The sequence below is a fragment of the Anser brachyrhynchus genome, assembly GCF_964034855.1.
Source record: "Anser brachyrhynchus genome assembly, chromosome: 1".
NCBI lineage: Eukaryota > Metazoa > Chordata > Aves > Anseriformes > Anatidae > Anser > Anser brachyrhynchus.
In genome coordinates, this window is record NC_137694.1 from 155923225 (window position 1) to 155939036 (window position 15812).

Below are 15812 nucleotides of genomic sequence, written 5' to 3' on the forward strand. Positions count from 1 at the left end.
TGTCATGGTCTTTGTGGCATTTTGGTCATGAATTTCAGTTCACTACAAGCAAGATGAGTTCAGTTCTCCCTTGACGTTGGCTATACCTATTCCTATTACCTTCTCTTTTATTCTCAGGTGAATATGCTTACTTAAAAACCATCTACATCCCTTTCTGCTAACATATATTAACCAAATCCCACTGCAGAGGGTGCAAATCAATATGAGAGGAATTTACCTGCAGTGGAAGAGCATTCACTGCTGAAAAACAAATTGAAGACTATTGATTTTAAATAAACTATAGGTTATGCAAACTTCTGCCAAAATACTCAGGACCAAAGGGATATTATACAAATGACAAGCTGTCAAACTAGCAAAGAAGGATTTTTTCACTTGTACTGGTGATAAGCTCTTAGAATATAACTACTTGGAAACCACTACTTTAATTTATATATATATATATATATATGTATTTGAGTAGCTCATTTATTTTCCTCTCACCTTTCAAACTGTACTTTTTTGTGCCCTCCTTCTTTAACATAGTCAAGTACTTGCTTCTGAGTCCGTCCACTGGAAGAAAACCACAGTTAAATTACTAATCTGAGACAATGAATTTGTCACATTTAATAAAATATACTACCTGGTCATCATAAACATGTATGTGGTCTGCATATGATGTCACAGCAACCAGAAAACTATTCGTCACTCTCAACAGAAACTCGTGTAAGATCGTAAGAAAGGAGACCTGGTCATATACACACAGACTGTTACCTTTTTGCATGTTACCTCTTTTTTTTTTTTTTTTTTTTTTTTTGCTGTGGAGGTACCTTACGATGTGATTATGGATCTGATTAAATTCAGTTCTGTTCCCTTTATAGAATACAACATTACTGGGAAGTCACCACAACAGAGAACAAAGTAGGGGTTAAGTTTTACTCTCGTGATCAAATAAACATTACTGAATCCTTTCAAGAGTTAAACATCAGCCTTTCCTCCAACTTGCAACCAAGATGAAAGCTGCTGAAATGTATTTCATAGCTCAGTTGCATCAACTAAATGTACACATATTTTTCTGCAGAGATTTAGGGTGGAACTTGCACTCTCCCCTTCTGCTACACGCCATAAAAATGTAGTGAGAAAGCCCAGCACTTCCTATTGTGCAAAGATATAAACTCCACAGGGAACTGACAGCAGTAAAGGAAACCTCCACCTCAAGAATGTTCAATAGAGGAAAAACCCTTCCTATTCATTACAGGCTTTCAACTAAATTACTGAAAGGTCTGAAAAAGGTAACCACATGTATGCAGCACAGATCACTGTGAATGCAGGATGTGGGCAAAACCTGTTCTCCAAAACAGGAGGTAAGTAGAATGCACCTACATTTTTCTATTTATTCTGGCAGAAACTTAAAATTAATAGCTTGTTTACCTTAATATAGGTCTTTCTATCTTAATTAATTTACTTTGCCAGCAGGAAACAAAGTGGGAAGAGAGTTAGAATGGCTATATCTACCATGTATTTGTGCAAGGCAGCTACAGTGTACTGACAGTTTATGTCAGCAAAGAAGGGGTTTCTGGTTGCTCAGTTTATATCAGCTTCTTAAAGAAGCTGATACATTAGCTTCTATCCTAAAAGCAGAGGGTCTGAAGAGTTGCTAGCTGGTGTTACTTAAGACACATTTTTTTTGTGTAAAACCAGCTGGAACCAATACAGCTCATATCTTACCTCCAGAAAGCTATGTTACAACAGCTACTACAAAACGAATGCAGGCTTTTTTTCCCAGTGTTCTCTGCACTATTCTGGCTGAGAAGATGCAATGGAAAATATAAAGGAACAAACTACAACTTCAAAAAGGGGAGCTGAAAATGATAGGTTTAATCCTTGATCATTATGGATGTGACTTTGAAATGGGGAGGCAACGAAGCTGGAAAGAAGAAAGCAGGTCTCACCTGAACCTAAATGATGAACCTCTAGAAAAAAGAACAGGCTTGGGCTTTGGTTTAGGTTCTTCAAACAGCCTGAAAAAGGCATGATGCTCCACACAGATCTTCCAGAAAGACTTGCAAAAATCTCGACTGGCCATAAGGAATTCCAGAGTGTCCTGGAACGAACTCTGAAAGTTGAGAGAGCATTTGCAATATGAGCAAGCAAGCAAAACACGTTACAGAGATGCTATATTACAAAAAGGGATTTTTCCTGACTCATTGGCTTTCAGGCTTAACAGGCCCTATCCTTCCTCTTTTGAGACATCACTGGCCTGCCTGGCAATATCACAGCTATTGCTTAAACTTCCTTTTTCTGACAACTATGACAGAGATAAAGCAGGGCTCTTAACAGTAATGTGAAGAGGTGGTTTACATACCGTAACTTAAAAACCCTGATATAATACCAGAGGCACGGTCAGAAGAAGACTCTGACATTCAGTTTACATTTCCTTAGCTGGGACTGCTCACCTGAGATGCCAGTTTGTTGCATGCAGTATCACACCAGCAACGAACAAAAGCAATTAATTTAAAAATTATCTTGAGGTGATAAAAACTTGCTTGATCTGCAAGTAGAAATTCATCAAACAACCTTTTGTCAGCTTCATACATTCCTGACAAGAACTTACATTCACATCAGGTCGTAGTTTGATAAGAAAACGTTTCCTCTTGAAGCTCAGCTTTCGGACCTTAGCCCAGTTGAAGGCATTGATCTTGGTGTGACCCTGCAGAGGACAAAGCCAGAAGAGTTAAAGCATTACAGACCTGAATGGAGAAATCAAAACCACTACAGAAAGTTTGCCATACATTAATCATCTATCACTTCACTTGCAGTTATGGTATTTCTTATCGTTCCTCCTTTGGTAGTGCAAACACCCACAGACATTCTTAACCATAAGCATTTGGTGGTGTGACTGAAGGCAGGAAGTTATGGTTAAATTCCCGCGTATTTATAGGACTAGGTCCACTGACTAGATGTGAAAGTATATAATCCAGTATCGTTCTGCAAAACAAGATAGCCTATTTTGACCTTTCATAGGGAGCAACAAAAGTAAAAGGAAACTAAATAAATTACCTGTTTCTGAAAGCCAGAAAATACTTTTTCAGAAAAAATACACAACAAAAGCTAATTGCAAGCCTGAGAGAAAATTTCTCCTGAATACTAGTAATTCCCAGCCACTGCATCATTAGCCCCATGCTCCAGAATCACAGAATGGTCTGGGTTAGAAGGGACCTTAAAGATCACCTAGTTCAAAGCCCCCTGCCATGGGCAGGGACACCTCCCACCAGACCAGGTTGCCCAAAGCCCCATCCAGCCTGGCCTTGAACACTTCCAGGGATGGGGCATCCACAGCTTCCCTGGGCAGCCTGTGCCAGGGCCTCACCACCCTCATAATTAAGATTATATTTTTTTGTTATGTCTAATCTATATCTACCCTCTTTTAGTTTAAAACCATTACCCCTTTCACTACATGCCCTTGTAAAAAGTTTCTCTCCACTTTTCTTATAAGCCCCTTTTAAGTACTGGAAGGCCGCAACAAGATCTCCCCAGAGCCTTTTCTTCTCCAGGCTGAACAACCCCCAACTCTCTCAGCCTTTCTTTGTTGGAGAGGAGTCTCTACGTTAGAATTGGAGGCATTGTTTTAAAATATTCATTACACCAGTTTGTTCAGCAAAGACTTCAAGACATGTATGCCTACAGCACCGTACAGACATTTCAAAGAACAGCGACTGGAGGATAGCTAAATGCAGAAACCCATGTTGATTTGGGCACCGTCACCAGACAAACGTAGGAGTAGTGACAGTGTGATGATTTCTGCTAAGTCAATCTGCTGTCTAAGAGTCTGATAACTAACCTCCTTTACAATATTCAGCAGCACCAACACTGATTTCTAAATAAACGTCAGGCTTTAAAGTAAGTCTGTGGGCCTACTGCTTATGCCATTTGTGAGTGAACCTTTATTTTGATCTTATACTGATGTTGTTCTAACGAGGTCTTTATATCTCAATTTCTCTCAGCCATATCCATGACAAACGGATGAGCTTATGGCTCGCACCCTACGAACTGCCTGAATGAAGCCCTAAGCCGAAGGGCCAGGCTCCAATTGCTTGGTCAGAGACCGACCTCAGCTTCCTTCTCAGCTCTCAGTCTTGGAGCTCGATCCAGCAAGATTTCCAAGCTTTTCTGAAAGTTCAGCAAAACCCTCTTGAAAGCCTCGAAGACTTCACGACAAGAGGAGACAACTGAGTTTCAGAGCTGTACAAATCAGGCCTTGGGCCTTCAGGCCAAGGAAGGATCCCAGCTGTCTGCTGGGACCCAGCGAGGCCCACGCTGTTTCGTGTGGATATGTTCTTTCAGCTGTAAGACAGCCTGAATTTATAAAGCTTTGCAACTCATTAATTCAACTGATGAAAATACTGTGGGGGAGCAGGGAAGGGCCTGAACATACAATTATTTGAGTTGTGGGCATTTCTAACAAGATCCTCATGTTCTTATGTTTAAAGCTATGCTCCGGTTTTATAGCTGTACTGTCAACCCATTTAGCTGCTCAGGGTTTTTATTTCTTATTTTTTAATTTAGATCTCAGAGCATTTGGGTCAGACATTTCTGGGTTCATTTGTTGCTTTTTTTTTTATAGGAGGACTTAAAAGTACTTTTCAAGGTTGGAAACACTGTACTATTTTAACTGATGTCAATCAAATCAAAACGAGTAGTCTTTTTTGATGCTTATAACAATGGACATTTTAAAGAACAGTTCACTTACTGCTTTTAACACGGTACAGAAAGAGGCATTTAGGATGCTAGTAGACATAAGCTCGTCTAAAGTGAAAGCAGTTTACACCAGCTGACTATCTGTACCTTCACAACTGTAAAAGCCCGATTTGTTATTTACCTAAAAGGCACTGGAGAACAAAAATCCGATTAAACTGTTAATGATAATTCATGAACATGTACTAGGCTGACCATGGCGTGAGAGGAGAGGAAAGAAATCTAAGGAAAACTGCTTTGGGTCTTTTAGTGAAAGAGGTAGGATTCATGGACTCAGCAAAGGCAGAATGGCTAACAATATTGTAAAAACTTTGAAAATAAATTGAAAAAATAACTACAGAAAGCTTGTATTTACTTCCAACATCTCCTTGTGCTCCGTCTGTTTTATTTGTCCCTGCTTCACAACCATTTAGTATACACCATGCCTGCAAGACCTGCCTGCTCCTTTAAACAGGAGGTGTCAGCATGACCAACTTGCGTATTGTGAGCTGTGGATCAGTTTGCATTTTGAACAGCATATCGTGGTTGAAGATCAAGTTCTAGCCTGTGTGTGTAGGCAAGGTAAAAGTCCCTGGAAGATAAGGATCTAGTGAAGCTATAAAAGGTTTAAGGTTATTGTTGGGAAAAAAAAAAGGAAATTCCTCGTTTTTCTCAACCAAATTATTTCCGATATAGTTTAGACATTGAATTCTTATTGCTGTAAGAGATTTCTCTGCCTTGTAAAGCGCTAAGTCACACACCAAGCAGCTCTAACCTGAAACACCAGAATGCCTGTGTTGGCAACAGCCAGGTTGATTTTTGTCCCTTCCCTGTCCTTGGCTGGATGCAAGCGTATTCCATACATCTCCAGCCGACGGGCAATCTCCAAAAGCTGGAAGTCAGACTCTGCTGGTGTCTGTCCCCTTGAGAAACAAAACAGAAAAGACACACAGATTCTTCACACCTTTTAAAAGAGATCAACAGGTCCTCCAGAGAACAAAGAGACATTTTATCACAGAGACTGAAACCTGTCAGGGGTATTACATCTCTATGTTCTTTCTACCTCCACAGACTTTTTATCAGCTAGAACAACAACTTTATCTCAGTATAGACCAGTACAAAAAAAAAATCCACAGATTTTACAGTCTAGAAATTTTCTATTAGAAATTTTGATCACTCCAATTCTGAGACACAGTTCGATTTAGAGCCATTAACAGAATTCACTCTTACTCTATTTTTTTTCACTGAAACAACATTTCCTAAAAAAAAAAATAAATTAATAAATAGAAGTTTTTACGGATGTTTTTCATTGTAAAAGTGAATGGAATACCAAAATGAAAGTAAAACAGAAGACATGAGTATCTTAACATAAATGTTGGGAACCCATAAGCACTAAATTCCTCAAAACTAAATTGTGCAAAAGTTCTGATTATTACTGCAGTAGAGCTCCCTACCACTCATCTCTAATTCCAGTTAGGTCAAAATGAAACTGTTCAAGTCTTAAAGTGTTTTTGATTTTCAATAGAAAAAAAAAAAAACCAAACCACCTTTATATGTCTTATTCTTAATTCTTTTTGAATTCTATTTTTTTGCAGGCCTTGGGACACCAAGCATTGTCACCTTGAATGCTGTTCTTCCAAACGCCTAATTCTGCAAGCACTTTGTGCTTTTCCTAAAACTGTCATTAAACCTCTTCTTCATCCATCTCTAAATACAGCATGGAAAGTTGAAAAGACAACATTCAATGTCCTTGAAATCAAAAAGTCTACTGTCACAAGTGTCTGACTGATCAGTCATCATTTGCAATCATACCTGCATGCACAAAATCATCAGTGAAGCATTTTGGATGAAATAGACTGTAAAATAATGACATGCTTGAATGAATATCAAAATCAATTGCTCTTTAAACATCTTGTTATGATGATGGGATAAAGGCAGTTGTAACCTTCAGGAAATTCACAGGCTTGGACGTTTTTTGAGAAGTAACCTTTAAGAAACCCAGAAGCTCAAATCTCTTTTGTACTTGCAATCTAGCATGTATTTACAGTTAGAATTATGTTAAAAGAAAAGAAGGCTAATAATTTAAAAAGTCTTACATGTGATTACGGTGAAATTCCATGATTTTGTCTTCTAGTGCTTCTTGCTGAGGTATATACTTGTTCTTCGCTAAGTGTTCACGATCTATGTTTTCATCAAAATCCCCAATCTCAGCTATGGAGAATTTTAAGAAAAGTCTATTAAAACACTCAATTAAATGTCAATTATTCAGGCAATCCAAAAAGGTGCAGATAGCTGGGAAGAGGGCAGAGAAGCAATCACAGGTTGCTGTAAGCCATGCCATGGTTTCATGGCTCAGACTCCCACTATTTTATCTTCCCGGCATTCCTCCCTTCTCATCTATGTGTGTATATCTGAGATGTGAGAAACAGCCCAAGGATTCCTCTGAGCCACCACAAGCAGGTAAGCAGATGTTGTATGTCAAATGAAGCCATCATAGTGTTGCCTTGACTTGTGTGCAGGATAAAGTGGAGTGACAGGGAGAACAGCACTAATCCGGCAGAACCCACCCGTCTCTCTTATGCAGGTGGTGCTCAGGTGCCTTGTCACAGAGCAGCCAAGCACAAGTTTCTGTCCATGCCCATGCCCCGTGCTGTAATCTCTGGGGGGAAATCTGAAGAGAATGTTTTATTTACATGTTTGAATGAATGCATAAATTCAGGGGGTTATGAAACACTTGTCTTCCACTAATTTTGCAGCAGTTTGAGACACATTCTGTCTCCCTCCTCCTCAAAGTTGCTCCCATCTGCTGCAGTTATTCAATAACGTGTGTGCAACAGTATGTCACACCCACCTTCCATTTTGCAGCCCATTCAGTGAGATTTCCTTTTTTTCAGGGGGTAGCGGGCCAGGCAATCTATGTGTGGGTGCCAGATTACTATCTTGTTGCCTGCTATTCTTGGAATGCTTCTGAAAAATCTTGCTATTAGCCTTTGCACAGAATGAGGTAGCAGCCGCTGCCTGCAGACCTGCTGGAATAATACGAATGATGCTACAACAAAGGCTGCTACCTTAATAATGTTGGTGAAATTAAAACGCAGCTCCCTCAGATTAAACCCAGGCTGCAGTCAGATGTATCGTTCTACGGCTAACGTAGGATGTCACAGACCCAAGCTCAGATCCTTGCCCCATCCTCACCTCAGTTCTGCCCGTGTAAATGATCTCTTAAACCAGTTCTGTCCAAAATGAGCCAGTTTAGAGGAAAGAAAAGTTTAAGAAGATGCTTAAAACACTGCAGCTGATTTCTGACAAAAGTTTGCCTGTTAGCAGATACACCTGCAAATGTGGACGGGGGAGCAATAAACTCATGTACACAAGGAAGATGAGGACCAAAGCATCTATGAATGACAGAGAAGTAACCTTTCAACCCAAATAGGCTGCAGAGGTCAGAGGTAGAGAAGAGTTGGTAACTGAGATTGCCTGGTTTCATCCCCTTTCCTCATCCCATCTGCATCTTGAGACATGTGGCTACAGACACACCACAGAGAAATTGATCATTCTCTTTCGTAAAATGGTCCCTCTCATCCCCATCTCTGAAACAGCTCTATTCCAATTTTACTTGCCTTCAGTGACTCAAAGTTTTAGGGAACATTTTTAACCCTAACTCAAAAAAGTTACGTTTCTCCTCTTCAATAAGGACATAAGCCTGCCTACATTTGCAACACCTCAAATGGCATGGACCTAGACTCTTTAAAATGCAGTTCACACCTTGCAGATTTCTGTACACAGATGTACTTATACCACCTTCTGTAGGGGTTTCTTTGGAGCCAAGTATACGTATGACTTATTTCACCACTACATGATTTCTATAATGTTCTCTGCACTTGTCAACTGCAAATCCATTATCAAAATTGTCCTCTGGGCTTTCTAATTGCTTCTGAATTTGTTCTCTCTGACCTCATACTCAGCATCTTTTCCTTCATCTCTCCCCAGACCTCCTTCTCCATCTGAAATTTCTCTCCAGTAGCACTCCCTCTAGAAAAATAGGGAGTTGTATTTTGAATATTATCAGCCTTGCATATAAGTCGTCTTTAAAATCTTCCTGTGTTTTAGCCAAAGATTGATTCCCACTGATGCTCCCATTTTCTTATCTTGCAAGTGCTTTACACCACTCTCTGTATTCTGTCTGCATTAGAACTTCTGATGTGTCTAATGCTTTATATTTCAGCTCTTTCCCTTTAATCAGTCTGTCTTCTTTACATTCGCCGTATCAAAGTGTCCTCTCAATTCTAACACTTTCTACAATGCTTTTAAGGTGTTTTTAAACAGAATGTTTCAAATAAAAATTTCATTCTGTAATATACATGCTAATTTAACAGAAACCTATTTGCTGTCATATTAGATTTCATAAAACAAAAACCAGGCTATAACATTGGCATAAGCTTGTATACATCATATAAAGGTGCTTGGAATCAGATATCCCCCATGGAAACTGCTAGGAGGCACAGCATTGATAAGACATACAATACCTCATCTCCTACATTCTCAATCCTTCCACTTTGATATCATTACTCTTATCAGCTGCCAAGTTTTATTTTTGTTGCAGACAAATATGTAATATTTTTTTAGCTCCTGAATAATAAGCCAGAGAGAAAATAAATACAGAAGACAGCCATGTGGGTAAGACACAGCTACGGACTCTTATCGAAGCAAATTTTCATAGAAAAAATGTTCATGAGACACAAAATGGATGAATAAATGAGACGGTCACAAAGTTCCAGCTCAGGTTTCCAGCAAACACTGTCACACAAAAATGGGGTGGGTAAAAAACATCAAAAAAAAAAGTCTAAGTTGCAGTCAGGAGATGGCAAGGGGAGCAACACCACAGGGGCACCATGAGGCACCACATCTCTCTTCCCAAAGCGTCAGGTCAGATTCTGTGGGTACCTTCTCACCTCTGCATATGAATCTCTTGCCTCTCTCCTTCTGACAAGAGGGAAAAGCTTGTTTTTTTTCAGTACAGAAGTATCTTACCTTACTCTCCAGAAGGAGAGTACTACTTGATTCCTAAAATCACAATTCAGAAATCAATCTGCACATCAAGCTCACGGGTAAAGGGGACAAAGAACTACAACAATTTCAAGAGCACCACGATGATTTCCAAGAATTGAGGAAAATTACTTGATTCAACAGTATAATGCATCTCAGCAGCATAAGAGCAATGGTGGTGATTTTCTTTTTTTTTTTACAACACTTTTGTACACTTTAAAATGAAAGATTCTTGTATGCCTGCATGGCCATGTCCGGGGCGAATGGCCAAGTGTATGATGGAGGAATTTTGGAAAACACTCAGTAAAACTTAATTTTGACTATGCAGGGATGGGAAAGGGAAAGAGAAAGCTTGTAAAGGTGAAAGGACATCCTGGGATTTTATCCTTTTAGGTTGCTGCTTTAGGAAAACAAGCTAGTGGTTGCACTCAGCAGCTCAGGCACCAGAAGTGGAGATGGCTCAGTAAAGAATTTAATTGAGCAATCAAAAAGAGTATGACATGAACTAAGATCTAAGTAGAAGTCATACAGAATGTAACACATACAGAATAGCAGAGTTCAAGAGAGGGTGATCATAAAGCAGCATCTCTATGACAGACACGTGTATTAGGGTATCCTCTCCCCGGCATCTCTTATGTGCACAGACATCAAGTAGGAAGACCCGCCCTCCTAGAATGCAGTGTAACAAATGATACTCAATTTCCCCAAAACGATCAAGACTTTTTTTCCCTGAGATGAGAGAAAGTTAGAATTAGCTTAACCAAGGAAAGAACTACAGCTGGCATGCTGGACACCATAACAGGAAAAACTAAGACACAAAAAGCTTGCTAGCTAAGGATTATATATATATTTTTAAGTCTGCTGCAAAAATATTCAGTTTTCAAATGGTTTGAGGCATACAAAATTTCATAGAGGCTGCTGTACAGCCAAAGTTGCTCCTCAATCACACTGGGCAGTGATGACCATGGCAAACAGAAAACCATGCAATACCTGCCTTTCCAACAGCACTTGATGAAAAACTAACCTAACACTCAGACTACAACAAAGGATCACAAAATCTATTTATTCATCACAAAAGAACTTCTGAACACCTTTGTTGACTGCAATTTCAACACAACAGCATTTCACTGGAAATATGCAATACTGAATTGTACAATGAGCATTCAAAACAACGGTCTATTACGACCATCACACATGCTACTAGTGTTTTTTCCTACCCTCTCAATAAAGTCTTGAAGTGGAAAGCATACACTGTCTTTCCTTTCTAAAGGCAGTGTTTATTTTGAAGCTAAAAGAAGCTTCCATATGGTAAACAAAGTTAATGTATGACTCCACTGAACAGTCTAATTGTGCATACTTTGCAATTAAAAATAAAAGCTTAAAATCTACTTCTTTTTTTCCCCCCTATCAGTTTCCTTGTAGGACTGTGCCTTAGTCTGGCATTCTAAGCATGTTTATTTATTACATTCTCTAGACAGCATACAGATCTCCAGGAATTTGAATGCTCTGCTGACATGATACAAGGTTAAATATAAATAATGATGCAGGAATTCAGGAGAATTCATCCTGTTTGCTATTGCCTGCAAAGTTTGCTTTTAAAAGGATTCACGGCAGACCATCAAACACATGCTTTAAAAATGCAAATATGGTGTCCAGGAGCTCGTTTTTATTTATGAGAGTAATTTTTCTGTATTTTAATGCTATTATACAGAAATATAATAAATGTCCATATGGCTTAAGCCTGTCTCCTACCAGCTGCTAACAGGTAATGCAGCAAAACATGCCCAACCAATTTATCCTGTTTATCCTCCTGGAAATAAGAAAGAAGCAAACTTACACTGTACTATGTGTGAGATTAAGAGGGCAGTGCTGGTATCATTACACGTTAGCCTTCCCTGTGCCAGGTCCTGCTTCACTTGCAATGCAAATAGGTACCTGCAAAACAAACACGAACAAAGAGTTACACGAAGCAGGAGGGAAAGATGGAAAAGTATCCATTTTTTTCAACAGGTTCCTTTCACTTTTTGGCATCTACAGAAGCGATCTGAATTTCCTAAGTTTAGAGGCTAAATAAAATGTAACAGGTACTGTATTACAGCCATTAGAGTCTTACATGGTCGCTGCTATGCAGAACCATGGTATCTCTCTTTCTCTCTCACCTTTTCTCTCTATTTTAACCAGATCAATGAGATCTGGAAGTGGCAGTGGAAGCAAATGTGACAGCTATTACGTGCTCAGCAACTGCTCCACAAGCAGCACAAGATAATGGACCTGCTTGTAACTACGAAGAAATGCCAGATAAACCGGTGATTTAGAGTTATCGCTAAGTTCTTGTAGAACAGAAGGGGAACTTTAAAGTTTCCACCTTGGCACTCACCTGGAAATGAGGAGCAAGATCTTCATTGTACTACTCTAGCTAGCTCTGATACTTTGCAGCCCCATTACCTGAATCACCACCAGCCATATTTAACATATTCACTTCTAAACAAGCCACGTAGGGCAATTCTGCATCAACAGACTATGTGCATGGACCTCACAGGTCCACAACACTATTTTAGCATTTAAATTCCTTCTAGCTTCTATAGGACTTAAAATATCTTAGTTCCACTCCGTAACAAATGCTTCTCTAGAAAAAAAAATGACCTAATAGTGGGCATTTCCCCTACACTTGGTATGTAACCCAAATTGGACAAGCATCTTAACAAGTCTTCCAATGACCACAGCTCCTGTGGGGAATTCATACTAGGATCTCAACACTTTTTACTAATTTCTGTATTATTTTTTTTTACTAATTTACTGTATTTTAATATATTCAGTGAGAAGCTCTCATTTGAACAGTGAGTTTCTGAATGGGATGAAGGTAATTAAATGAAAACTGCGAACTGAGTTGAGAGTATGGAAGCTAACAGACACCGTACATGAAATAATATAGCAGATCTAAACAACATCCTTTTGAAACCTCCAGACACCTGCCTTGCCATATGAAATTCACCCTAGTTGAAGAATAAAGCACAATAATATTATATTCTCTGTTCTCCAAGTGATGAAGCGGTTCCCTGTGGAAATTCTTTCACATCTTACACGCTGCTGTGTACATACATTCAAGGTCCCTAGCACACACATTTAAAATCTAACCAAAAAAGTCATTAAGATTCAGAGACACGTCTCCAGGCACAGAAAGAGATCACCAAAAATCAATTTACAGCGCACATTCTAAGCAGCTGATATGCAGAATATCTACTCAGAAACAGAATGTTTAATTAGTAACGTAACAATGTGAATTTTCATTCATTCCTTTACAATTTTTACTCAGTCTTTCAAGAAAATATTCCTTCTTCCTACTTTTCCACTTTTCTCTGCCCAAGCAAGTAACAGTTTTGAAACATTTTTTTTCCTTTCCATTGCTCTATTACCAAACCAAGACAGAGATAAACACAGAACACCACAAAGGTGGACTTGTTCTTTATAAAGCAGGTTATGCAGATACAAAAGCTCCTTGCAAAAGATGACGTCACCTTATGGGAAGATTAAAAGTAAAAACTAATAATGAAAATACTGAATCAGAACAGAAAAAAATGTAATTACAAAACTAATTACTAACTGTAGACCTGATAAAGAGTTGACAAGTTTCAGTGACAAAATACTGTAATGAAATGGAGCGTTTTTGACTAAAAAGAAAGGCCTTGCTAATGAGGAAAAACCTTAGTAGGTCCCTCGTATATGTATTGACTTACAGAGAAATACGATCCATCTCTCCATGCCAACACAGAGTGAAATTTAGAGCTTAAATCAAGTTTCTAAAGAGCCTGAAAATAAACACATCCTTAAGGAATTCTGTCCTTAAGAAATACATGTCTATCCTTGACTACTTTCCTCTTCCTCTTCATTTTATTCCCTCTCTTTTCCATTTCTGCATCTCTGAAGTCCCACTTCCAGCCACGTAGTCCTTTGGCAGTTGCACTGGCTACATGAATAGGGTCCCCCAGCTGCCTCAACTTGGCAACTCCTGCAGAACAACTTTGTCCCAAATGTGAGTGCACAGTCACACGTGTCCCTCAGTATAGAGAAGTGTCCCAGGTCACTCAATGGTGGGGAAATAACATCAAGTTAATTTTGAGAGGGAGGCATGGATCCCATCATCTCACCCTGTGATCTCAAATCCCATGTTCTGCCCTCTGCCCATCAGCAATTTAACAGAAAAAAAATACGGCCACACAACTACTAACCTTGTCAATTCCTCCTGCAGCTGAGCGTGGTCAGGTGGGAAGAATTTTACCACAAATTTTACAACAACATGCTTCGGTCCTAGGGGAAACATGAAAGGAAGTTAGTGATACGTCTGTAACATGCTGGCCAAATTTTATGACACAGAATGATGCACAAGGGATACATGGAATCTGCAGTGCATACATATACACACTAACCTCCCATCCTTTGTCATTATTTTTGATGCTCTTCAGGTTTTTTAGAAACGACAAAATAAAATTTATACAATAAAACAATAAACACAATGAAATAGAACAATGAATAAGCACAATAAAATAGAACAGACGCTTGGTGGAGGGATACTCTGCCAAAACCAAGTCTGGTTCTAGTAATTATATCAGTTGATCCAATAAAATATACTAAGTGTGTCTATTACCCTTGATTCAGAACAGGAGGGAGCTAAATACAGCCTGTTTTTCAAGTCCAGCAGCAAATTACTACTTCTGTGTTAACAGCAGCACATTTGTTCTGACTCTTACAAATAGTCACAAACAGAGGCTGGTGACAAAAGGAGCAATGCATCTCTCGCGTGAGAGGGAGGGTTTCCAGAGAACATACTAATACTAAAATGACCAGAAAGGCACCTAGGAAAACTTAATGGTAAAGCTCAAGAAATGAAGACCTTAGTAGTACTGATATTTGACAGGGAAACAGAATCACCGAAACCTTTCCTGTTCACTTTTCTTCCCAAAGCTGATGGCTATGTACAATTCCCTTTTCTCTCCCACCACCCAACGCAACGTTCCCTGACTTCCCTAGCCCAGCCATTTTCTCCTCTGGGTCTAAGGCATTTCCAAGTGCTGCAGCAGTGCCCCTGTTAGCTGCCACAAATTTGCTGGCTCCTTCCCAGTAGTAACTTCTTCCAGTTCTTTTTCTTTTATCCTGATTATGGCTACCCTTCAGGAATGTGTGCTCCATCAAATCCTTCTTTATTGCATGCTTTTTTCTCTGCAAAACTGTTCGTTACCTCAGTGCTCCTAGTGCCTGACAAAACCTTCTCAATCTGCTGCTGGCTCAGCCCCGTCAATATAAAAGGCAAAACCAGAGGCGTTCAATGTCTGTGTGCTTTGTAGAACTTGCTGCTGGGACACAATTTCACAGCAAGCACCATACGTCTCTCAAGGTCAGAACAGAAATAAGAAATAATCCAAACAAAATTCAGTAAAGGACGTTGAGAAGATAAAGGTACCAACTGACAGAGCCCTCACTTACTCGGCTGCTCTTGAACCAACATAATAAATGTCAGTAAGGAAGTACTTACTTCTAATCTGTTTCATAACAGGCTTCAAAAGATCAAGCCACACCTGAAAACAAAAAGAAGGTGATGTTATAAGCTCTAAACAAAAGCATTTTTCATTGCATTAGATTTTAGATTTTCATTTACTTATCTCATTTTTCCAGTGTGGGTTTTCTCCCCAGAACTCTTGAAGATGCTCAGGAAAGAGCGTTGTTAATAAGCTGCTGCTGTGGCGTAGCTTTTGCAACAGTACAAATATAGGGAGCCGAGAACACTGAAAATTTCCCTTTATTCATCTCAGATACCAACAGTCGCAGCAAGTTTGGTCAGCAGCCCTTCATTTTGTGGAAAAGTGAAACAAGAAACTGAGAAAAAGACAGTCCTGTGCTGCCTCTGTGGTCCTCACCCAAATTAACCTACAGAAATGCAAGGGAAAGGGGCTGATATTTGCCTTTGATGTGGGAATACTGGGCAAACAGAGAAGAGACACGACAACCTCCTGGTTTTGGGGACCCACCGGGAGTCCCACCGTGAGGCCTGGATGCAGTTGTGG

General features: G+C 39.4%; 1 protein-coding gene across 12 annotated transcripts in view; it reads right to left on the minus strand.

Moving 5' to 3' along the window:
- FARP1 (FERM, ARH/RhoGEF and pleckstrin domain protein 1) overlaps positions 1–15812 on the minus strand; it is a 215822-nt gene that overhangs the window by 56289 nt on the left and 143721 nt on the right. For all 12 annotated transcript variants that reach the window (XM_080575909.1, XM_080575919.1, XM_080575916.1 and 9 more), the window contains 8 exons: positions 15284–15326; positions 13983–14061; positions 11594–11691; positions 6807–6921; positions 5486–5633; positions 2591–2686; positions 1929–2092; positions 481–549 (listed from right to left, as the gene is read on the minus strand). In XM_080575909.1, the coding sequence (XP_080432035.1) occupies positions 481–549; positions 1929–2092; positions 2591–2686; positions 5486–5633; positions 6807–6921; positions 11594–11691; positions 13983–14061; positions 15284–15326 (812 nt within the window). The remainder of the gene's footprint in view (positions 1–480; positions 550–1928; positions 2093–2590; positions 2687–5485; positions 5634–6806; positions 6922–11593; positions 11692–13982; positions 14062–15283; positions 15327–15812) is intronic.